General features: G+C 39.4%; 1 protein-coding gene across 7 annotated transcripts in view; it reads left to right on the forward strand.

Annotated features, from left to right (window-relative positions):
* Positions 1 to 26,246, forward strand: part of LOC121515628 (kinesin-like protein KIF21A) — an 89,844-nt gene that overhangs the window by 21,281 nt on the left and 42,317 nt on the right. For 6 of the 7 annotated variants that reach the window (XM_041796493.1, XM_041796497.1, XM_041796494.1 and 3 more), the window contains exons 2-10: positions 13,846 to 14,068; positions 19,588 to 19,770; positions 22,771 to 22,911; positions 23,850 to 23,981; positions 24,075 to 24,245; positions 24,530 to 24,645; positions 25,194 to 25,389; positions 25,472 to 25,661; positions 25,902 to 25,968. In XM_041796493.1, the coding sequence (XP_041652427.1) occupies positions 13,846 to 14,068; positions 19,588 to 19,770; positions 22,771 to 22,911; positions 23,850 to 23,981; positions 24,075 to 24,245; positions 24,530 to 24,645; positions 25,194 to 25,389; positions 25,472 to 25,661; positions 25,902 to 25,968 (1,419 nt within the window). Of the gene's footprint in view, positions 1 to 13,845; positions 14,069 to 19,587; positions 19,771 to 20,812; positions 21,052 to 22,770; positions 22,912 to 23,849; positions 23,982 to 24,074; positions 24,246 to 24,529; positions 24,646 to 25,193; positions 25,390 to 25,471; positions 25,662 to 25,901; positions 25,969 to 26,246 lie in introns of those variants that run through there. The other variant, XM_041796500.1, reaches the window with a different exon arrangement.

Genomic DNA, 26,246 nt, shown 5'->3' on the forward strand with positions numbered 1-26,246 from the left:
TCTCAGTAATCTGCTGACTGAAAAGCACAATTTGGATGAAACTTGCAGATATTTGAGATTACAGTCTTTGTTAATGTCACTTTAAAAGTATTGTGGGTCTGTCAGCTTTACCCCTGGATCACTGAGTCCATGATTTATAAAATTTGTCATGTGTAAGTGACCACATGCTCTAAAATAGCATTATCAGATATAGAATCAGACATAAATAGTATGCTTCTTATTCCAGTCTTACTGTAGATATGCACAGGTTTTCCACTACCCTTGTGCTTGGCGAGCGTGACTCTGTATGTTCCAGTGAGAAGATGAAAAGGTCTACGCTCCCTCAAACACTGACCCCAGCCTGCCTCCCAGTCCTTCCTCTCCATGTTGACAGCTACAGATGATCCCTTGCTGACACCTCCTGTTGCCTAACCTCCTCCCCCCTCCTAATGATGGGGTGGTCTGCACCCTGACCGTTGACCTGCAGGAAGCAGTAAAGCCGTTATCAGCGTGCCGTGGGGACTTGGCGAGGCCTTGTTTGTTTTTTAAAGCACATTTTCCAAAAGGCTCACAAGGTCTCGGATCAGTGGGATATACATGCATATCCCAAACGTTATGAGGGGAGGATGAACCAGCAAGCTTGGGTCAGCTGCTGCAGAGTGGCCATGAACTGAGCATGCAGATTATAAAACACAGCTAATGTGTCCTAGCAGAGACAAGGGTGTGTGTCTTATTTCTGCCAGCTCTTACCTCATGTGTAAAAATATGTGATGGATTTGTCCTCAGGATTAGATGTTGCTCCATTACAAATACAAACCTATTGTTAAGTCTGTAAGGATAGAAAGATCTGACTCATTTCAAAAGAATTAAGCTCAGTTTTCTACAATGGACCTACCTGAACTTTAAGCCCTTTATTTTATATATTAGCAGAGCTTGCACCGCCAGCCTTTGGTCCTCTGTGCATGTTAACGTCCACGTGCCTGTGCTGTTTGTACTGACACAGCCTGCACTCACCAGCCACTTTATTAGGTATACCTTGCTAGTACCAGCTTGCACCCCCTACCTTAATTCTTTATTACATAGTTTCAAGATGGTGTTGGATACATTCCTCAAAGATTTTGTTCCATGTTGACACGATAGCATCTCGCAGTTGCTGCAGATTTATCAGCTGCACATCCATGATGCTTATCTCCCACTCCACCACATCCCAAAGGTGCTCTGTTGGATTGAGATCTGGTGACTGTGGAGGCCATTGGAGTGCAGTGAACTCGTGCTAAATTGGTACTAAGGGGCCCAAAGTGTGCCAAGACACTATCCCCCACATCATTACACCACCACCAGCCTGAACTGTTGATGCAAGGCAGGAAAGATCAATGCTTTTGTGTGGTTTACGCCAAATTCTGACCATACCATCTGAATGTGGCAGCTGAAATCGAGACTCACCACACTAGGCAACGTTTCTCCAATTGTCTACTGCCCAATGTTGTGAATTGTAGCCTCAGTTTGCTGTTCTTAGCTGACATGAGTGGCACCCGGTGTCGGCCTGAAGCCCATCTGCTTCAAGGCTCCACGTGTTTTGCGTTCAGAGATGGTATTCTGCATACCTTGGTAGTAACGAGTGGTTATATGAGTTACTGTTGCCTTTCTATCAACTCAAACCAGTCTTCCTATTCTCCTCTGACCCATGACATCAACAAGGCATTTTCCTCCACACAACTGCTATTTACTGGATATTTTTCAGTAAATTTTGGACCATTATCTGTAAAACCTAGAGATGGGTATGCATGAAAATCCTAGTACATCAACAGTTTCTGAAATAATCAGACTAGCCCTTCTGGCACCAGCAACCATGCCACTTTCAAAGTCCCAAAAATCCTCTTTCTTCCCCATTCTGATGCTCGGTTTGAACTTCAGCAATTCATCTTTACCACGTCTACATGCCTAAATGCATTGAGATGTTACCATGTGATTGGCTGATTAGCTATTTGTGTTATGCAATTGAACAGGCGTATCTTATAAGGTGGCCGGTAAGTACTGCCAAAAAGATTGGCACTACAGGATGCCATCTGTCCTTTGTGCTGGTTTATATCCAGATAGTAAAGCAGGGAGAGCAAGGCATTTTTTCACTGAGGGCCAAATGGAGACACTTGGGCATCAGTCGCCTTTTCCAAACATCCTAGTTTTATTTTGGATGAAAACATTATTTTACTTTTCACACAGAAACAAAAGTATCTCACAAAAACACCCCCCAAAAAACTACGAGGGTCTGAATTATTGGCCTCCTTTAGAACTGACCATTTTGTTGAGCTATAGCACAAACCACTGTTGTGCAATGATGTGCTTTAACATTGTGATGCTCAAAGATTTGATATAATTCATGAAAAATGTTATGTTAATATTCATGCAGTGCCTTTTGGCATTTTGGGGTTGACTTAAGTGGTTTATTTTTAATTTTTTTAAATTTGTTGTGTTTTGTCTTTTCTCAGTTCTGCTTTGTTCTATTAGATTAGTAAAATGTAAAGAAAAAGAAAGTAATCTGTTATATCAGCATTCTTACATGCTTTTATTCTCCTGTTAATAGTTTATGCCCTTCTAAATCCTGAAATGTTTAAAGTGGTTTGACCTTTAATTTTCCATGTCCTACCCTGTTGCTCCTTGGAGAAGAATTATTGTATTTATTTTTCATTTTAAATTGTCCCACTCAGGCTTCCATAGCATACATGAAAGCTTAACTAAGTGGTTGCACTCCAAAGAAGATAAAACCGATCCCTGTGGGTGTGGAATAATTAAATGATAAACCATTTAGCTTGAAAACGTTGAGCGTAATTCACCGCTCGGTTTGGCAGTAAATTAACCTCCTGAAGTCGGTGACGGGCTGCAGGACGCTGAGCCCTCTCTGTCTCTCTCTGATGCCCCTCCCTTCTGGCATTTTTTATTCAAGCAGACCGGCGTTGCATCCTGCTGGGATCGGATTATGACTTTAATTCTTGGCTTCCATTACCGGTCACCATAGCAACCCCATCCTCTATGTCACGCAGTGTTTGAGTCCTGCAGACGTGCAGACACATCGGTACAGTATCAGGGAGTATTAGATCTCCAGAAATGTGGAATTAAAGCTTTTCTCTGTGATGGATTTGTTTTCGGCAGACTTCATGATGTGCTCAGGGTTTTTTTTTCAACTGGTGTTGGTTTTTATTAGACTGTACTCTCAGCTCTTTGTCTGCTGCAGTAGGTGGTCCCGTCTGGCAGAGTGTGCAGAGCATGAAACCACTTCTAGCAGGGCGTGTGATACTAAAAATGAACCGTCTCATTGTGTTGAAACACTTGAAAAGCGTCCTTTAAAGCTGTTGAGGATCTTAATCATCCGTTTATCATGCAGCTGGTTTTCTTTTAAATTCCGTCAAGTACAAAATCTCCTTTTTATTCCCTTTTTTTTTTTTTGCCAAGTTGAAGCTGCTGCCATCCTGCTACAGTCACCAAACATGCTGCACATTAATATTCACTCCTGTTAGTTAAAGCTCTGCAAAGTGCAGACAAGCTTGGTGCAGTTTTATGAAATGCAGATATCATTCCTGCTACAACAGTGTTAAGTCTCCTCTTTAAACCTGCACACAACCCCCCGTTGACACACAGCAGCTAAGCTCTGCTGCACTAATCCCCAAACTGCAGACAGAGGTGATTTCTTGCATGTAACAACTGTCAGCATGCTACTTCTTCATGCAGTGGGAGTAGAGGCACAGCAAAGATCAACATAGCATTCACAGAAACTTAATACGTGCAGTGGAAATGTTTGCACTTGCAGAAAAAAATGCAAAATTGATGTAATTTGTAGCTAAAACTTGCTATAATATATAATAGTTATATGTAAGGATGTTATGCAAGGAAAAGTAGGAAAAGAAATCTTAAAATGTGTACAATGCTTGAGGATAAAACACTTTTTCTTATGCTACAATGCTGCAAACTGACTGATTTTGCTATTTTATCAACCCTTCTGTTGTCTTAGGGTCAGATGTTGCCCACCACCCTGTACAAAACTTGATTTTTTTCACTTCTTTTATTCCAAATTCTTATTTTATTCTTATCCAATCTTAGCTATACCCAATATGGGTGGAAATGATGGTTAGAAAATGGTTTAGAACAATGTTTGTGTCTGAATTCCTCATTGTAAAGTCAAATTCATAAATCCCTGTTGTAACAAAAAGTTTAATTTTCTCTTTAAAACAACCAGACATTCAGAGCTTATGTCTGCACATATCTGCAAGTCTTTCTGCAAGCTTCTTAGCAATAAACATGTAAACTAACCACTAACCACCAGCTCCCTAGAAAGACCAGTTTTGATTAAAACATCACCTTGATAACCTTTATTTATGAAAAGTTTATGTGCAAGTCCTCTGAGTGATCGAGCTACACCTTTGCATTATTTTCATTGTACATTAATTTCTATGCTGTAAAAATATTATAAAAATGTTGGATCAGTTTGTTCCAAAGCACATGGCTTTATTCATGTTGATTTATTCACTTATTTTTCCTGGTGCTGAGTGTATTAAATAAGTGCAGTTGTAAAGAAAATAAGGAGCATGATAAGATAACTTTCTTTTTTTGAGCATGTGCTTTTTGTTTCATTTACAGTTTAATAATAATATTTCCATTCACAATTTTGTTTTCCCCTTTTATTCCAACTACTTTTCATTGCTTGTATTATTAAAACACTCAAAAAAAATGAAGAAAGCAGAAAATATCAGCATTTGAGTGCCTGGAATATGAAAAATTTAAGTTCCAACACCCTCAAACTCATTAATCAAGCATCAAAATGACTGGCAGTTGGAGTAGCAAGGATGTATTCACTGTCACTGACCTTTTTTTTGTGGGAAAAAAAAACTTTCACTTCCTGCTAAGATATGCTTTATTTTATCTCCTTTTTTGAGTTTGTAGTCTGGTATTCCTTTAAAGCATTGTACTTTCAAATATTTCCAGTTCTACCTCTAGGCTAAACTAGCGTCCCGTGCAGCGTTTGTTATTTTTGTGATTGACAGAAAGAGAAAGATGAACAAAAGCAAATTCCCATGAAGGTAATTAAGTACATATTTTCATCCTTTTCAACCTACCTGACCAGTTAGGAGCTTTTTTATGGTTTAAGGTGAAGTTAAGCCCCACCCTGCTTCTGTATTATGTCTTGTTAAAATTATTTTCTGCAGCGGCGTTGCAGTAAGCACCTGCCCTGTCAGAGCTCCTCTCTCCTGCTGCCTCACAGCATTTTTTTAACACAAAGAAGCCGAAGACGCTGGCCTGGCATGAAGCCCACTGTGTGACAAAGACTTTCTTTCTCTTTTAGTGCCTCCACTGTCCTGCACGCTCTTCCTCTCCGCCCTTCACACAGCCTCTAATCATCTCCTGTGTGAAGGACAGTGAGACGTTACGGTTAAAGTGGAGCGGGCAGCCCGGCGGCAGGTGACATCATCCTGAGGCAGTGGCTCTGCTGCTGGTCTCAGCACATCTGCACAGAGATGTGGCCTGTTTACTCTCCTGTCTGCAGTCAACTCTGGGAGTGGAGCTGGTGTGTGCGTGGCTTTGATTTTTGGCTCTGTGTGTGCAGAAACAAAGGTAGCTGTGAGATGTCTGTTTTTCTCCTGGTTTTGTCTGAAAGCACAAACCTCAATCACTCTGCAGAACTACAGCATCAGAAATCTGGTTTTCTCTCTCTGTCTCTTGTTTTGATGTTTCATCTGTATAATTTTAGCAACCAATGGAAGCAACAGTCATTTTTCTTATATACTCTGATATTTAGAACGCAGACTTTTTATACAAGTGCAATAAACAGCAATCAATCATGCATAAATAAATAAATAAATAAAAGATTTAAATTTGATAAAACTTGGTTTCATTTTCTATCTCTAAAATGAAATATGAGATATTACATTTTTTGCATTTTTGACATTTCTACGTTTCTTTTCTTTCCCATATCAGACACACATAGACTCACACACACCTCTATCGAGCACACTCCGTCCTCTGCAGTGAAATGCTGCTCTCCTAATGATTTATTAGCTGCAGTGAGGAGGGCCAGTGGTTGGAGGGAGTGCGGGGGTGTGGCAGCAGGTTTGGGCGTGCTCTGTGTTCATAGTTTGGCGCCAACAACGACTCAGTAAAACTACGCTGTGAAAGAAAAGATCAACAAACAGCATTTCTGCGTCTGAAATGAAGCTTTTGACTGAGTTTTTTTGTTCATGATTAAGGTAAACTCAAATTGTCCTTATGTCAGGAGTCAGGCTTCTAAATAGCTCAAAGTTCGCCTGCAGCCTCTTGTATTTTTATCTGTTAACTGGCTGATGATAACCTGACGAAAAGTCTCTGCTCAGGAGACGTCTCGACCTCAGACCCTGACCCTCACCTGACTTCTGACCTCGGCTCCTCCCTGCTCAGACGAGTCCTCACAGCTGCTTTTTACAGCTCCAGTATCGAAACATCAACGCTCTGGTTACTGAGCATTTACTGAGTTCACCCCATTGGGTCTAGTGCTTATTGATAATTATTCTCTATTTTTGTTTAAAAGCATTTGGGTCTCCTGTATATGGACTTGGTTCTTATGTTTACAATAGCTGTAATACAGTTCAAACCCTTATTTAGTTCAGTGGCTAAATTAAACAGGAATTATAAAGCACATGTTTGAAAAGGAGAGAAGCACCTGCTGTCAGACTGTTAAACACTCAACTAGTCACTTGTTTACAGCTGAATGTTTTTTCCTGTTATAGATAATGCATGGATGAATTTCTCATAATGATGGAAAAAGCTGTTATAAAGTAGCCGTCTTGGCTAACGCTACATACAATCACTGAATCCTTTGTGATTAGCTCACTTTTTAACAGCTTTTCTCCCTCATTATCTCAGATCCATCCATGAAAAGTCAGTAGATACACCAATTCTAAACAAGACATGAGAAGAAAGGTGAGCGGGGCTGAGCAGCGTATCTCTACCTGTCATCTTTTGTTGTCATTTTGATTTCAAGGCCCCTGGCAGCAGAATTCACTAACTCTGCTCCTGAGTCTCAAGGTGATGTCAGACCCAACAACCCCTCCAAGATGACTCCAATTCTTGACTGCAAGATCTTTGAATGGAAATGGGAAGTAATGTTGCAAAAGACAGAGTTTTCTGTCCAACCTATTCTTCTGTATTTTGTTTTATCCAGTCGACAGATAATGCATCTAATGAATCATATCCAACACTGAATTAACTAGTTATTTGTAATATATCAAAGTCTTGAAGAAAACTATTTACTTGATTAATTTCAGTCAGATTTTTTTCTAAAATATTACTGCAACATTATCAAACCATTAAACACAGTGCATATGAAAGACAACAATGTATAAAACTCCTGAACAGTCCTGGTCTAGTAATTAAAAATCCAAGCAAAAAACCCAAAACCTGATTATCTACATATGTATTAAGGAAGACTAAACCATGTTATGTTCGTATTTGCATTACTGTGAATAAATCTTCACCTAAATCCCGCTGGTAAAGCAGGAAGTCCCACTGTTTCTACACGCAGATGAAAAGCGAGTAGATATTTGAAATAGCAGCAGATTCCCGGGTGTGAGAGTACTGTGGGAGAGTGGCGAATCAGACTGGATTACACACCCAATTAGTGAGCTAAATAGTCTGAAACAAAGACCCCCCTGTGGTTACTGCAAAGGATTAGATTTCTAGAACAGTCTGACAAAACGAGGAAACATGGAATTGATTGAACATGGAGATTTGACATGCTGCTGGAGAATTGATTTTTCTGGTTTGGGATCTCGTTTTGTTTCAGTCCAACAATAAAAATCCAGACAATAGAACAGGATGAGCGCTGTTAAAGAAAGAGAAGGATTTGTTTTGGTTCTGGGTGTCGTTATTTTGCTGCACATTATGCCAGCTGTCACTATTTAGAGGCTCAAGTATGGTGTTGTTTGTAGAGGAATTATACTGGTTATCATGCTTGTCTGGAATCCTTCCCAGCTTTATTTGAATTAGGGTCTTTTTTTGTTATTTTACACCCTCTTTAGAGGGTACTGACACTGACGATATGTTCACATGCATGCTTATTTTAACATTTTAACAGTTTTCATGGCAGCTTATTGTAAAGAACAAAGGTAATCAAGTGATTGATGAAGAATTTGATAGGATAAAAAAAAAGTTGTTATGAAAATGTGAAGATTTTAAGTGGACCAGCATGTTTGTCTGAATTTGTTAGCTTGATGCTAACACAAGATGGAAATTTCCATTTACAGATTTAGCATTGATGTACCTTTACTCCTTCTGCAGCCCATCAAGCTCCCTCGTCTTTTTAGGGAGGAATCTTACATCCCCCGTGATTAAAGATGGAAAGCATGGATTGCACGGTCTTTGTCTTTCCTAACACTTTACTCCAAGTCCACATCTCCTCCTCCCCCTGAGTTCTGCAGGGATGCCTGGTCTCTCCGCAGGGACAATCGTAGGGTGGCACAGTTTAATCAGCTGCCATTCATACAGTGTTGGAAATCTCCCTTGTCTAAATATAACAATGTAAAGAGTTTGACACAGTTATAATAAGAGCACGCTCCTATGGGACATTCATAAGTAGGCTTCTGTTAGAATGTAACTTTACAGCCTAGCTTTGCGGGATATACTGAGATAACTCAAGTCTAAGGGGCATTTTCAGTCTTTAATACATTTTTTATTATCAGTGTATCTGAAAAATTAGAATGGCATGAAAAAGTTTCAAACTCCAATATAATACGCCTGGTGACAATGAACATGGTTTATTGTACTCAAACAAGCAGGAAATATGGCGGACTGCGAACTGGCATAACATTTCCCTGTGGAGTAGAATTAAAGCAGAGTGACACGAACGTAAGAGTATGCACCACATGGTTACGGCATAGATTCAAGGCAGAAGTTTCAAGGCTTAAGGATTCAAGGTTTAAACCAACCTTAAAACTTTATCTGAAACTAGCTGACCAAGGCTAAATTCCCTCAGGGGAATCTTGCTGTAACTACTTCACAATAAAAGCCTCCATTTACTAATATACAGACTGACGCTGCAGCCTTATCTGCTGAGTCATCTTCTTGTTCTTAAAAATTCTCTCAGGATGCATCATGATAATGGGATGTTTTTGAAGGCAGCATTCATTGGCTGACAGTAACACCTCATTTTGCATTATTTTAAGAAATAAATTTGACTTATTTGACTGTTAAATGCAGATTTTATAGTTTATGCAGCCTTGAAGTGGTTGTAGGTTCAATCCAGAAGTGAGTCAAGTGTTGATGATATAGCCCCCTAAAAGAAAGGGTAGACCCAGTCTGACCTAAACCCTAACAGAAGTATTAATAATAGATTGAAGGTTCTGTTTTTCATCTGCCACTCTGTTCCATGACTGTTTTGTGTTGTTGTTTGTGGACATGTCATGCCCTCCAGGCGGGACGTTACCTCTCCTCCCTTGCCTTCGTCCTGCCATGTAATCCTGCAGCTGTAACAGGGGTGTCAGCACGGGGATCCAGTGTCACTCAGACGGACACAATGGCTGCACTGTACTCCTCTCACAGCATTGTTTTCCCCTGAACTTGGAGGCACAATGAGGCTTTTATCCACACAGGACAGAAAGAGAGAGAGAGAGAGGCAGGACCGCTGTCAGGTGCTTTTCTTCAGAGTTTGAGGAAACAAAAGCATGATGAAAACTTTCAAAACATTTAACTTATATTCAACCATAGTGTACAGGGTAATATGGTGCAGCTGATTTTAGCAACAATCCTTGGGAATCATAGTCCAAATGCTCTTTCCTTTTTTAAAGAGTGACTTGACCACCAGAGCATCAGAATGACCACATTCCCTCTCTTCTGCCTCTGTAGCATCCACATTCAGATGGATAATCCCTGCCAGATTAAGACAGTTGGAAAACATTCAGGGCATCAGCAGCAACATATTGTCCTTGTCAGACACACTGTACACAGATTGACAGACACACGGATTCAGAACATGTTAACCCAGCTGGCAGGTTTTATGGGGCAAAGTATTGGGTCAGAGCAGGATGCTGACCCTGTGCTGCTGTAAACACCACATCTGCAGTAGATAATCATGTACAAAAATGTTAAAACTGGAATGATTTAAGATGATCAAACACATTTTTTTATTTTTGCAAAACAGGCAGGGAAGCCAAATATTGATTGCCTTGACATATTTTTATTTATTTTGGACAATTTAGTTTTGGTTTCTGCACATTTTTTTCAACTATAATGTTATTTAGAGTTGCTTCAAACTTGGGCTGACTTGGTCAGCTACATGATTAGAAATTCTACAGCTAGGTCAGTTATCATGCTTCATGTTTAACATTTCCTTAAATGTAAATGACAATACCTGCTCTGGGCTGATTTGCTCCAGTAGATTGTTTTAAATGTCCCTGCAGTTTTTCCTTAGACCCTTATGTTTTCAGATGAAGGCTGAGCTTTGAAACAGCTGTTTGCTGTAAATATTTAGTCCAAACATGTGGTAGAAGTAATGTGTTGTAACTACATGGAGATTGTTGTACGTAAATAATCCAAATCTGTGGAGCTGCTGCAGACATAATGTTGTTTCTACTCCTTGTTTTCCTGGACAAGATCTTTTTTGGGACTGAAACATCAACAAATGTCTGAGGATTAGGAACATGAAACATGAGAAATAGAATTAATCTGGACATGTGCCCAAGATTAGATTTGACTGGCGATGTGAGCAAAGCCTTAGATGCACTCTCCAATGTGCCATAAAAATTCCCATGCTCCTTCACTCCCATATTGAGCAAAATCCTTGAAGTGCTGTAACAGCAGCAAGCTGACTCGGACAAAAGAGCAGATCAGTTCATTTATAAAGCAGCCTATCTTGTTTTTTCCCGTGTAAGCAAATACTGACCCATAAATTATGCTTAGATCCTGAAAATCAGCAAGGGATCTTTCTAATAGCATAACTCTGAAGAGTTGTAGAGATTTTAAGGGAACTGCTACCAAATACTGCCAGATTACTGGTGAAGTAAACTGTGCTTGAATGCATATAGTCTCTGCAAGGGTGTCAAACTTTTAGTCTTTTATAATTTCTTGTTTAAACAGTATCTTTGCTGACATGACTGACAGCCCAGTCTAAAATAAAGCATATGCATAAACCTAAGGTTCAGACATGTTATTTCTTTAATCATGTACGGTTATGTCAATATTCTCCTCCTTTTATTGTGCTCAGGTTTTTGCAGTTAATCAGATTTGGCAGCCGACCGTGGATCATGTTGATTCTCTTATGTTATTTTGATTTGGCTCCGTGGGTTGGGTGTGGTTGGAATTTTCTCTCCATCACATGCTGTATAATGCTGACAGTTTCTTCTGCTCTAGGCTGCTTTTTTCTCTCTTGTTTCAGAATTTAATTATAGACGTAATAGCATAACAACATAATCTTTTTATTGAATGTGCAGTGATACAGCACAGGATGTGTTTTTGTGTGACAAGAGAGTTTCTATGTTGGATGAATGACAAAGACAGGTCAGCCAATGACGAGCTCTGCTTTTCATGTTTTATGGCAACCATAGTCTGTAGAGCTCAGGTTAGTACTTCGAGCTGTGCGTGTCAACTAGGGCTGGCTATTACTAAGAACCTCACGATTCAATTTGATTTCGATTCTTTAGGTTGCGATTCGAATTCGATATTGATTTGATATTGATTTAAATGCTTTGATGTTGATTCAGTAAGAAGTACAAATACACAAATGACCTGTTGACAAATTTTGATAATTATTTTCGTGATCATATGTGGTAGGTCGCCTCAAATTTTTTAGCAATAAAACATCTGAAAATGAAAATTTGCACAATAATAACTTACCTGTGCATAAGGAGTACAAAAGTAAAAAACATGCCAGTTCTGTATTAACACTGAAAAAGTAAAGTGCATGTAAACTTTAATATAATTTCTTTAATATTTCTTTCTTCTTGGAATTATGATAAACCTCACATAACATGGTTATGGTTGGTTGTTTCTTGGTCGAGTGCGGCCTCCGTCCATACAACGCGAATCACACGCACAGTGACCCCCCACTGGCCAGGAGGTGAATCGATTCAGAAGATTTGCTGAATCGATATTGAATTGAGGGGGGAAATATTGCGATGCATCAATTAATCCAACTTTTACCCACCCCTAGTGTCAACTGCCTCATTTCATTATGTCGCTCTGATTGGCTGGCAATTAATGTGACAGACGGAATGTTTGTCCAATCACCTTCCAAGATTTTTTTTTTAAAAAGTCCTTTCCTTCCCAAACATTTTGTAGGGCACGTTTCCCACATGAATGTTGAATATTTTCATGCAGTGGATAAGTGACACAGTCTACCTGGTGTGTCAGGTTAGGTACATACCTGTCCTTGTAGGATTATAATACTGCTGCTGAGAGGCAAGGCAGACTCATATATAAGGCAGCATTCATACAAAGAGCAAGTCAAAGTGGTTGACAGAGTTAAAAATGGAATAGCAACAAAAAATGTAGAATAAATAAATCTAGGGCTGTCAAAGTTAGTCAATTTAATCACAATTAATTAAGATCCACAATTAGTGCACTTATATTTTTTAACAGCAATTAATTGCCTGCTCTATTGTCCCTTTTAACACACTTTCGTTGAGGCTGCAACAGCATCTCTCTGCAGTTACAGTGATGTTAAATAAGGCCGGTCCACACAGAGATGAATTCAGAAGTATACGCTAAAGTTTTTTGTCGTATCAGCATTTCATCCACATGGAAACGGCGTTTTGGGAGGCTATAAACACTGCTTTTTGAAACCGGCTCTGAGAGTGAATGAATCTGCAAATGCTTACCGTTTCATCTCTGTGTAGATGGCCAACCGCATCTTTCTCGAAACTACTGCATCATACATAGCATAGCCCACCTACAATGCATGTGCGAATCAAACCAAAACAACTATGGCAGATTACAGGGGTGTGTTCGTGCTGCAGAAGCTATTCTGGCTTTTGCAGCAAAATCTGATGCTCCTTTACCACCACCGAGAACAGCAGACACCAGATGTTCTTAGGTCCACCGCAGAGAACAACCAGAAGGGCAGATAAACGTTTGAAGCTGTTTTCTGTGATCTTCTCTCTTTTGGTGCATTTCCGTAGCAGCATTGCAGCACACCTTACAGGCCTGGCATATATACTACAGCATTTTCAGTCGTTTCTTGAAATGATCCCGTATTTACGGGAAAACTTCTTCAAAACTAAACCGAAATATATCGTTTTAGTCTCCGTGGGGACAAAGCCTTCATCTACCTTCTGCCTGTCGAGCTGTCAATCAAACGAGATGTGCCAATCAGTGCACAGTGAGGTTTTTCCAAAATATTATTGAAACAATTGTGGTAGAGAAAAATTTACAATACAGTGTGAGCACATGAAGACATTAGCTAATGGTTTTTTGAACCAGGCTGTAAACCAGTTTATTTCTTGTGTTAAAAACGGCTTTTAACATGTACAGACAGGACTTCCGGTGTTCCTGCAGCCAGTGGGGGGCCTAAGGAAAAAAGGTTGGGAACCACGAATTTAAGGAGTCATAATTCAAAACAAAAAAAGAAAAGTGGTGCAAGGATTAAACCCTGAGGGATGCCACATATCAGAGTGGGGGAAGTACCACTGTGTATAAACAAACTGTAAAGTAACTAACTTTAAAATGAGAAAGGTATAAAGCTGAACGGAAATTCAACCCATTTCATCAGATATAATTATGATGTAGTCAGTGGCAGCAATTAAGTGGTGAATAGTAAAAATAGAATATTATCTATACTGGATTGTTCAGAATTTACTCCTCCTTATTGTCATCATAACCAGCTTTAATGTTGCTCGTTATTTGTGTTTTTTGTAGGATTCGCCCTCAGTTGGCCCGAGAAAAGATAGAAGGATGCCACATCTGCACATATGTGATGCCTGGGGAGCCTCAGGTGATCCTGGGCAAAGACAAGTCCTTCACCTACGACTACATGTTTGACATGGACTCCACCCAGGATGCCATCTACTCCACCTGCACCGAGAAGCTGATCGAGGGCTGCTTCGAGGGCTACAACGCCACCGTGTTTGCATACGGACAGGCGAGTCTTTGTCCTTCGTGTCACAGCTGCGGCGCTGGTGGTTCTTTATGGCAGGGTGGATGTGGGGAAACGGCTCAGTGAATTTGTGTGTTTGAGGACGGAGAGAGAAGGGTTTAGTGTTTGAGAGGTGGAAAGTGTTGACATTTGGGTAAAAGGAAACCAGAGGACACTGTTGTTGAGGAATTTCAACCTCTGTGACCTTTTCTCTTTAAGGACTCATTTGACATTTGGAGAAAAACGTTTTTTGCTTTCTTTCTGAGGAAATCAGTGCTGCCCTCACTCCTGTAGAGCAGAGAGGCTTTAAGTTTGAGAATAAAGACGGGAAAGGGAGGGAAAGCTCAAAAGTTCAGGGTTCTTTCTGTTTTATAAGGCATCCTACTTTACAGCACCCACACAATACATTGCTTCTCATAAAAGGTTTATATCTGTGCCCACAGATTTGTAAACAGGGTGTAGAACAAAACAATCAATATGCAAATGTTCCTTCTAAAGCCCAAATTCTCTATTTTTTATTTTTATAACCTCAGAGGGCTTCTATGTACAATATTGTTAGCCCCATAGTATAATTGCCCAAGCCATTTTTTGGCCAAATTTTGAAATCTGCCGAACTCTACTCTCCTAATGTTGCTGAGTCACTGTGCCTTATTGCCGATAGCCTCAGCCAGTCAGAGTGCTTGTTACAGTCCATGATCACTATGTCCTAAGTCATCTATTAATTATTATGTATTGCAGTGGTTCCCAACATTTTTTCCTGCTCATATGTAAGAAAAGCCCCCCAGGTCCCACTTTGAAAAAAAGCCCCAAAAAGCATCAATTTTAATCGTTTTTATAAACAAAATCCCAACACAATAGACCTCTTTACACCTGTTCCTGAAAAATTATCAACATATAAACTGTCCATTAGTATCAATGCATACTAGGAACCTAAAGAGGACCTGTTATTTTACAAGAAAAAACTCAAAATTCCTCAAGTTTAAAAAGAAAGTGATTTATGAGAACGAAGTAGATATTTTTCACTTAAACAGTGGTGAATTTAAATGGAACAAAACTATGAGTTTTTGAGATTTTAAAGTCGAAAATTGAACTCCCACCAAAAATGTTTGCCTTTACACTATTGTGAATTTTTGATTTTAAACACCTGAAATTTTTTAATATCTAATGTAAACATTTAAGACTTTTCAGGCTTTGAAATTTCAAGTTTTGTCTTGTGAATTTATGGCTTTAATACTCTGAAATTCTGAATTTGTTTTCTTTGAAATATATGACTTTATAATCTGAAAAATGTACCCCCCCCCCCCAAAAAAAAATTCTCTTTTTGCTTGAAAATGAAAAAATCCTCTTCATTTTGTTTTTAGCTTTTAGGGGCAGCCTAATGCAATGATTTATTTTCATATTTAGAAAATGTTTGTACGTCGAATTTTGACAAGGTGAGTGCAAACAGGGTCCTGCGCCCCCCCTTAAACCTTTGGCGCCCCCCACAGGGGTGCCCAGACCCCTAAGAACCACTGATCTATTGCGTCACTTTTAGTTATTTTGTAGTACTTGTAGTGGCTTTTCTTTTTTTTTTTTTTTTTTTTTTAAACTTGTTCACATATCTGGTAGAACTTACTGTTACATTATAAATTCTTTTTAAAATCTAAGTGTTTGCCAAGATATGTGTTTTTCCTTTGTTCTAAAAACCTTCAAATATTACTTCCACATTTATGCTATAAGGCTAACGATATATAACTCCCAAAACTCCATACTTAAATAAATAAAAGCTCCAACAATAGTCTGGAAGAGAGGCTTTAAGACAACTCGCCAAAAAGCAATTTATAAAAGGACAGGAAAGTAAGGATGTCTCCCTTGCACAATTTTGATAACAGATACAAATATGGACAATTTACATCAATTTGGAAATCTATAAACAGCCAGAGCATTCAAAGAGTATTTTTGCAAATTTATGAAAATAAATAAGGTAAATATCCAATGACATAAGTATTCAGACCCTTATTCAGTAGTTGAAGCACCTTTGGCAGCAATTATAGTCTTTTTGAATATGACACAATAATCTTCGCACACCTGGTTTGGGGGATTTTCTGCCATTCTTTGCAAATCCTCTTAAACTTAGTCTGGCTGGATGGTGACCATTGGTGGATCAGCAAGTATCTCCAGATACTTTGGCCTACTCTGAGGTCCTGAGCACTGAGGGACAGGTTTTCATTGAGGATATCTCTGTTCTTTGCGCCATTCAGCTTTCCCTCAACCCCGACCAGTCTCCCAGTCCCTGCTGCTGAAAACACCCCCACAGCATGATGCTGCCACCACCATACTTCACTGTTAGGATGGTACTCGGCAGGTGATGAGCTGTGCCTGGTTTCCTCTAGACATAACAGACAAATGTCTCATCAGACAAGAGAATCGTGTTTCTCACAGTCTGAGGCATTTAGGTGCCTTTTTCAAACTCCCGACAGAGAGAGGAGAGGCTTCTGTTTAGCCCAGTTGTTCCTTGCCTTTATTCCCTGAAAGCCCCCCTACTTGTATCTTAGAAACGCTGAGCCCCCCACCTCGAGACCCACATGAATTAAAAAGTGATAGATTTCTGTCAAAAATTAACATCAATTTTTATTTTTTAAGTGACAAATCTGAAGAAAATAGGTCCACATGTCTCTATCATACCAAAAGCGGTTCAGATAAACTGTTTAGGTAATATTTGGCCATGCTAATCTAATTTTGACAACCAGAGATCTTTGGCGCCCCCCTAGGGAGTCCCAGGCCTAGCATGGGAACCAATGGTGTAGCATTATGTCTACATAATCCTTTTTCCCTGTACGCCTTTATTTATCTATTTAGTTTTTAATCATTTCACATTTTTAATCATTTCTCTACAAATAATGATGTAGAAAACCTTCTGGTAAAATATGGTTAATTAATAGCCCGCTGGAGAAATTCTTATGATAAAGATGTGAGCTCCCCTGATTCTTCTTTCACTGTTACTTCCTCTCCCTCTTTGTTTTTGTCACTAAGTTAACCACATGGAAATAACATGCAAGTTTCAGCCTTAGTCTCCTCCTCTTGCTCCCCTCGGCCTCCCCTTACTGCTCAGGTTGCCGTGGTGACAGAGCACTCGCTGTAAGCACGCACACCATTCAGAGTGAGGTGAAGTGCACAAACACCTATTTTAGACTGCCATACATCTTTAATGTGTGTCCATATTAACCCATATCTCCCCAGTTACTGCTGCTATCAGTGCTGGCCTACTTCTGAGAGCAGAGACAGCGGTTGGTTTGGCCTGGATCAGATCTGTTTGCCTCTGTGGCTTTAAAGAGGACTAATCTAGATTTAGACCGACCCACTCGGCTGCATCACAAGAACTCCACCTGCTTGGGTTGCAGATATAAACAGACAGTTATGGTACAAAAAAGGAAGAGCACTTTTCCTGTGCTATTTAATGTTTATCCAATCATGGCATGCTATATGTTTGAAGGCCTATTCAGTGTTGTAAAAATAAGCAATCAACTCAACAATCACAGGAAAAAAACAACGGATGCAATGGTTGCCAAAATCTCCACTACCAAAAGGCTTGCTTTGCCAGATGGAGACCTTATTTTCATGCTCTGTTCCGGATGAACCTGCTCTCCAACTGTTTACTGTATAGCCTCCAGTTAAATTCAAAGAGTTCCTCTTGGGAATTTTCTTTGCAATGCTGGGCTGATAAAGCTGTGGGGCTTTTTTTCTACTTGTGCCAGAATCTGCAGGTTTTTAGTTCAGCAAACACACAGAGATGTTTTGTACATTATCAGTAACGGCATAGACAAAGAACACTGTTAACTAGAAAAGCACTCGGAGAGCACAGACCTCCACTATTAGCCCTATCTCCCAATAGTAATGAATCCTTTAAAAAATTCCTGGATACAGACTGTGATCTGGATCATTCCCCAAATCGAATCAGTTCTTTCTTATGCCATTACTGACATTTCCTGAAAATTTCATCAAAGTCCGCCCATAGCTTTTTGAGTTATGTTGCTAACAAACAAACAAACAAACTAACAAACCCTGCCAATCACATAACTTCCTTGGCGGAGGTAAAAATCTGGAGGAACATTGCCCCACAAATCATCTCAAAACAGCGTAATTGAGTACCTGTTAGCTAGCTAGGTTTTAACAGAAGCTAATGGGTTAACCACCTAACCAAGCCAGCAGCTAAAATCATCATAATAATGCACCTTTAACAGCTGAGGTCAGCATATCACTTCCAAGCTAACATGACTAGCTTTACCTGTACTTTTACAACCCCAATTCCCCCCAAAAAATGGGACGCTGTGTAACATGTAAATAGATTTTTGCAACTAATCAGATCAATTGGCAACAGGTCAGTGACATGACTGGGTGTAAAAGAAGCATTTTAGAGAAGCAGGGTCTCTCTAAAGTTAAGATGGGCAGCGATTCACCAATCTGTGATAAATTCTGTCTAAAAATTGTGGAACAATTTTAGAATAATGTTCCTCAATGATAGATTGCAAAGACATTAATATCCCATCCCACCATCCACAGTACAAAATATCTTCAAAAGATTCAGAGAATCTGGAGAAATCTGAGTGAACAAGGAACAAAGCTAAAGATCAGTATTGGATGCAGGTGATCTTTGGTCCCTCAGGTGGCAAAATCCAGAAATGCCACCTCCTCTCCGGGTCCTATGTCATTAAAAATGGACTGAGGCAAAATGGAAAACTGTTCTGTGGTCAGATAAATCAAAATTTTTTTTTTTTTTTTGGAAAACATGGACACCCTGTCCTGGGAACTAAAGAGGAGAGGGACCATCCATCTTGTTATCCTGGCACAGTTCAAAAGCCTGCATCTCTGATGGTATGGGGTTACATTAGTGCCTATGGCATGGACAGCTGACACATCTAGAAAGGGACTATCAATGCTAAAAAGTAGATAGAGGTTTTAGAGCAGCTTATGCTCCCATCCATATAATCCAAATAATCCTTTGATTATTTCAGCAAGACAATGCTAAACCAGGTACCACATCCATCACAACAGCATGGCTTCACAGAAGAAGAGCCTGGGTCCTGAACTGGCCTTCAGGACTGTTGAGTAGTTAGAACCCCACATCAGACAAGAATGGGACAACATTTGTCTCCCAAAACGCCAGCAGCTGGTCTCCTCACCTCCTAGGCGTTTACAGACTGTTTAAAGAAGCAGGGATGCTAAACGATAGAAAACATGGCCCTGTCCCTTTTTTGTAGATGTGTTGCTGCTATAAAATTCAAAAGCAGTTTATATTTTTCATACGATGGTAAAATGTCTCAGTTTTGACATCTGACATTTTGTTTATTTTCTATTGTGAATAAAATGCTGGTTTATGAGATTTGTAAATCATTGCATTCTGTTGTTATTTACATTTTACATGTCCCAACTTTTTTGGAATTGAGGTTGTACTTTGTGTTATCATTGGCCAATCTGCTTGCAGTGTTCATCTGAATCAGAAGTACTTCATTGACAATTTATTCTTTCATTTTCTCCTCTCCTTGCAGACAGGTTCAGGGAAGACCTACACCATGGGGACGGGCTTTGACGTCAACATTTTGGATGATGAGCTGGGTATCATTCCCCGTGCTGTCCAACACCTCTTCAAGGGCATCGAGGAGCGCCGCCAGGCTGCCCAGGAGCAGGGACGACCCGTACCTGAGTTTAAGATAAATGCCCAATTCCTAGAGGTAAACCCCTAGCTTCACTGCAGCATGGATAATAGTTTTCTATCATTTATCACTGTAAAACTATGGGTATTTAAACTTAAGTATAATAGCAGTAGTGCTTGCTATAAAGAGATGTCACAGGTCAGGCTTATATTGTTGACACAGCTCATTTAACAAGCTTTGACAGCAGCACTACATCATTTGCAAACATCCACACTGACAATTGAACTGCAGCAGCTGTCATCTGGGGGTTAGGAGGTGCTGGGAGGGGGTGGTGGTGTCTCAGTCCGGACAGGAAGAGTTAACAGGACTGGTGTAGCAGACAGTTGTTCTGCTCTGTCACAGTGTGACAGTGTTCAAATTCCTACAGAGGACCTGAAAGTGGAGAGGTGGATGATTTGTGAATGCATGCGGAAATCCAACACTGCAGAACGTGAAGTTTTCAGACTTTATTCTCCTCAGTTATGTTTTTTACATTTGTCCTTTTACACACGGTTGTATTTCAAGTCTCCCTGAATCTGTCATCAATGTTTGAATGGATTCCTAGAAACAGCATAGAGATCATCCATAGAGCAGGTGGTTACTGAAAAAATAAGGCACTAAACAATAAAAAAATGAGAGATTTATGCAGGGAACACTCAGATTACTGTGTACATATGACCCTAAACTTTCATACTGGAACCATTACATACAGTTTATTCAGAAAGTATTCTGACCCCCTTCACTTTTTCAGTTTTGTAATGTTGCAGCCTGAAGCTACAGTTGAAAAACAACATTTCTCTCATTTATCTACATGTAGTACCCAATCGTGACAAAATGAAAACTGACTTTTTGAAGTTTTTGCATATTTATATTTCTTATCACATTGAAATAAGTATTCAGAGCCTTTGCAAAAACATTTAAAATGTTGCTCAGCTTCCTCCCATTTCTCCTGATCTTTGCTGAGTTGTTTCTACACCTTGTTTGCAGCTGTGGTCAATTTAACTGATTGGACATGATTTGGAAAAGCACACACCTCTTTATAGAAGACCTCACAGCTGACAATGCATATGCAGAGCTCAGAGACAAGATTGTTGACAGGGAATCTGGGGAAGGCTACAAAAAGATCCTGCTGCTCTGAAGGTTACCAAGAGCACCATTGCCAACATAATTCTTGAAAGGAAGAAGTTTGGCACAACCAGGACTCTTAAAAAGAGCTGGTCTTCTGGCCAAACTGAGCAATCAGGGGAGAAGGACCTTAGTAAGAGGGGAGAACAAAACCTGATGGTCACTCTGACTGAGCTCCAGAGATCCTGTCTGAAGGTGGGACAAAGTTCCAGGAAGGCAACCATCACTACAGCCCTCCACTGATCTGTGCTTAAAGTAGAATGGATGTTGGAGTTATTTTATGCAAACCCAAAGCAGGCTTTCATGTGTTTTGCACTGATTTTTCTATCTAGCCATTCTACCATAATCAAACATAAAGTTCCTTCTGGAACTTTGTCCCATGTCCACACTGCTCTGCAGGAAGTTCCTTAGACCTTGTGGCTTGGTTTTTGCTCTAATATACAATGGATTTAATTTACCACAGATGGACTCCAATCAAGGCGTAGAAACATCTCAGCCAAGATCCAGAGAAATGGTTATTAGTCATTTACAGTAATTTGTTTAATCTAAGAACCGAACTGCAACAGCTTTTCATTAAATAAATATGAGCTGTCGAGAATTTGTGGAAATTTTGTTCGCCAATTCTTAAAAAGGACTTAAGAAGATCCAACTGGAGGGTGTTATCCCTATATTACCTGTTTTTATTATATTCACAAATTCAGCAGACAAGACCAAGTAGACTTTCTCTTATGACTGTCCTTTAATTACTTAAACCTTCTAGGTGGGCATGTCCTTTGTTCAAGGCGGCTGCATTAGAAATTAAAGTAAAAGTTTAATTATGTGTCTTTTCTGGTTTTGCATGGTAGTATCTCCAAAGGGATAAAAAAAAAAAGAATCAGTTTGCTAACAATTTTCATGCACCTAAAGATTGTGGTAAGACCAGTGTTAATTTTGCCAACTAAAACTATGACTAAAAATGTTTGGCCACAGCTATTTTTTCCATGATAAAAAACTAGACTAAGACTAACAAAAAAATAGATCTGTGATGACTAAAACTGACAAAAAGTAAGTTTAGTTTTCGTCAAGATGACTTAAACTAGATTCAAATGTAATGTAGTTTTTGTCTGACATTCAAAATCCCAGATATTTCTCTACTTTGGGAAAATCTGTCTAAAAACAATGAAGCTGTTCAGCCTCTCAGCTGTAGAAAGCAGGGACCCCAGGTTTGGCACAGAACACACTGTCATGATTTGGTACCAGATTTAGGCTAGGAAATAAATGCTTGGACTAAAAGTAAAGACTAAAATGTGGGGACTTTTTATGGACTAAACCTAGACTAAATGTTTTCGAGTTTTCGTCGACTAAAACTACAATGGATAGACGTGACTAAAATGTGACTACAACTAAAAGACATTTCATCTAAAAACAAGACTAAAATTTAAAAAAGCTGCCTAAATTAACACTGGGTATGAGAGTCTGAAATATTTATTTTTGATATTATTAGTTTTTTGTCCAATTAAAAAAAAAAAACCTAACAAAACAAGAAAACCAGCTCAGGCGTGACATGATACAGACCTATATGTAAAAAATAAAGACTAAAGGAAAAAGATGTACAATGTATTGAGAGAACACATGCACCTGAAGTATAAGTAATACATCAAATCCGGGCGCCTCATAATTCCAACCACTTCTTTGCAATAAGGTGGCATCAACAATTTACAAAAAGGTAAGCCTGAAGGCAGATAAGTAATAAGATATTAGAGGGCAAAAGAGGGGCTAAGATCTGATTAGAAATCCATGCAATATTGAAGATAACAAGATAGTTCCTATAGCTACTTAGTGAAATATTTTTGTTTTGTATTTTTTATTTGATGTAGTCTTTCCTGTCTTTTTTGATTATTGCGTGTATTTTCTTTGTGTTTTGGTTTTCTGTAGCTTTATAACGAGGAAGTTCTGGACCTGTTTGACTCGGCACGAGACATGAAGCAGAAATCTCACATCAAGATCCATGAGGACGCCAACGGGGGGATCTACACGGTCGGTGTGACCACGCGGACTGTGTCCTCTGCCGCTGAGGTAAAGATGCAAAAATCAGTCTCATCGTAACTGCCATTTGGAATGAATTTTAAAATGTTATCTAGTGTTTTGATTAGAGCTGGGCAATTAATTGCAAATCTGATTAAATCGCAATATGGCCAGTTGCAATTTAAAATCACAAAAGCTGCAATATCTCTCTTACTTGAAATGTGTAAAAATACCAGTTTAATACTTTTTTACTTTTTTTTTTAGAATAAAATTTCCTGCTTTAGTAATGTTTATGTTTTTGTTGTTTAAAATGACATTGTCATGGAAATGATTATCCCCTTGAATATAGCAATTGATAACAAAGTTGCAATATGAGCCAAAATAATTGGAATTAGATATTTGCTTTAAATTGTTTTCCCCTATTATCTTCTATCTAATGTGCACATTTTAATTTAGAATGATTTATTGCTTGTATTTATGCAAATATACATACAAATAATTGCATATTAAGTCGTAATAGCAATATTGGGAAAAAGAATCGCAATCATATTATTTTTGCAAACCGTTCAGCCCTTATTTTTATGCACATGTGCATTTCGATTACACCAGGATAGGAGGATTTATTTGCTAAAATCTGCAAAGACAAACTCTTCATGTATCAGTTTTCTAATATAGAGGGATGAACACACGTACAATGCCAAATCTAAACTTCTAGCCATTCACCATTCAACACTAAAGCTTAAATAATGCACACTTATTGAAGTAAATTGATAATGCTTATCCACAGATGTGCATTCATCTCAGTTCTTGAATACAAACCTCTTTGCCAGTGTTATCAGGATCTTTACAACTAGATATTCATTCATAAATAGTCCATATATCACTTGTTTCTGCACTGGCTGCTTTTATAAATGTCTGGTAGTTCTGGTTAATGATGGTTACTCCGGCCATGTCAGCTATATTGAAAACTTTTGTCTTTTACTCTTTAGATGATACAGTGCCTGAAGCTGGGCGCTCTGTCTCGCACCACAGCCAGCACTCAGATGAACGTCCAGAGCTCTCGATCCCACGCCATCTTCACCATCCACCTGTGCCAAGTTCGCGTCTGTGCCTCCGACAATGTCAGTACTGTCTCAGAAATATTCAAACAGTTTAAGAAATTCTGTTAGGAAAATCAGTGTGCATAACAGTGTTCGTTTTTGTCAATGCAACAGCAAGACAATGAGACTGACAACAGAGTCTCCAACGGAAACTCCGAGATGGACGAGTACGAGACACTGACAGCCAAGTTTCACTTCGTGGACCTGGCCGGTTCTGAGAGGCTGAAGAGAACCGGAGCGACGGGAGACCGAGCCAAAGAGGGCATCTCCATCAACTGTGGATTGGTGAGACTCTTCATCCCTCCTTCATTTTACTACAGTGGTGCTGAAGAGTGTGACTGCCATCTAGTGGCTGAATTTTATAACAGTCCCCTCTGCTCTATGGAACAAGGAAATACCTCTATTTGACAACCTCTTTACTAAGTTTGATGAGTGTTTTGGAGCATTTCCTGCTAAGTGGTTCATTGCCTCTTTTATGCCTCGTTTTTGTATGTATCAATTTTGGTTGTCTATGTACTTAATTTCTTCACAACTTGAGAATACGTTTTCATCTTTTTTTCTGTTTCTAGCTCGCTCTGGGGAATGTAATCAGCGCTTTGGGTGACCGGAGCAAGAGGAGCTCACATGTGCCTTACAGAGACTCCAAACTGACCCGACTTCTGCAGGACTCACTTGGAGGAAACAGGTCAGTGCATGCTCATTTAGGCTTTTTCTTCAAGTACTTCCTGTCTCTGTTCTTGTCAGTTTCACTCAGTAACTTGCCTCTTAATACGGAAGAGTATTTTTGGTTTATAGTTTTCATATATGTTGTTTTTACCAAACATTTAACATTGAAGAAACTAGGATTTGAAAACCACACATTAAAATTGTTATTTTAGTTGCAGAAAAGGGGGAACATTTAAACTTGAGATTTTTAAAAGAAAATAGACCTGCACCTGATAGTATTTCTTGGTGAAGCACATGATGGACAATATAAAAAAATAATATTAAATTTTAAAAAACTTACATGGCCCTTGTCAATAAATATTGATGGATTTCACCATTTCAATTAGGTGAAAAATTATCTAAAAACTAGACCTTATAGATATTTTTATGGTAAAATTAAATTAGATATCATCACTAGTCCTTTAAAACTGTGAACACATGCAGTATGTATTATTTGATTAATAAAAGCTGTTTTAAGCCTACCTGCTAAATTGTATTTTATCTTTGCTTCGTCTGTTTTTGTCTCAGCCAAACAGTAATGATTGCGTGCATCAGCCCGTCTGACCGAGACTTCATGGAGACGCTGAACACGCTGAAGTACGCTAACCGGGCCCGAAACATCAAGAACAAGGTGATGGTGAACCAGGACAAGGCCAGCCAGCAGATCAGTGCTCTGAGGACGGAGATCGCTCGACTGCAGATGGAGCTGATGGAGTATAAGACGGTGAGGGACTGAAAGAGTTAAAAGAAATGGACTTATAAAATGCATCTCGTACAGACTATCTAACTCCTTTTCCACTCTGCAGGGCAAACGCTTGATGGGTGAAGATGGTGTGGAGAGCTTCAGTGACATGTTCCATGAGAACTCCATGCTGCAGACCGAGAACAGCAACCTGAGGGTGAGGGTGAAGGCCATGCAGGAGACCATCGACGCCCAGAGAGCGAGGCTCACCCAGCTGCTCAGTGATCAGGCTAACCAGGCCCTCTCCAGAGCAGGTGAGCTGGCACATACCGATCTGCAAAGTCCATGCAATGTGATTCTTTGTCATGTTTTTCTGTCTTTTGTCTCCATCTTTGGCAAAAGTGCCTGTTTCTACTCATCTGTTAGTCATTCCAGCTAGAAATCTTTTTTTTCTCCTTAATACCTACGTAAGGTAGTCTTAAAGATCATTCCTCTTTTGTTAAACCTTTATTTAGCAGTATATCTTTTGACGCTAAATTGTTTTTCTCCTCCAGGTGAAGGTGGAACAGAAGAAATCGGAAACATGATCCAGGGTTACATCAAGGAAATCGAAGACCTCAGGTAAACAACTCTCACCTTTGTTAAATTTTGCTGCAGTCCACATGTTTATTCTGTAGAAGCTGGCTCGAGGACTGCAACATTGCAGCTCATAGTCAAAACACAGGTCTGATTTAGAGCGTTGGGACTGACAGATGGTCTTGTAGTGTGACATAATTAATGACGCATCCAAGATGGCCCACGACCATGACTGGACAAGACTCACATTTCAGAAATTTTTACACCCTGAGCTGACATCAACGACATGAATCCTGATGCCTACCAACAGGAGAGAATTTGCT

Source organism: Cheilinus undulatus, linkage group 9 (genome assembly GCF_018320785.1).
Source record: "Cheilinus undulatus linkage group 9, ASM1832078v1, whole genome shotgun sequence".
In the NCBI taxonomy this organism is placed as follows: Eukaryota; Metazoa; Chordata; class Actinopteri; order Labriformes; family Labridae; genus Cheilinus; species Cheilinus undulatus.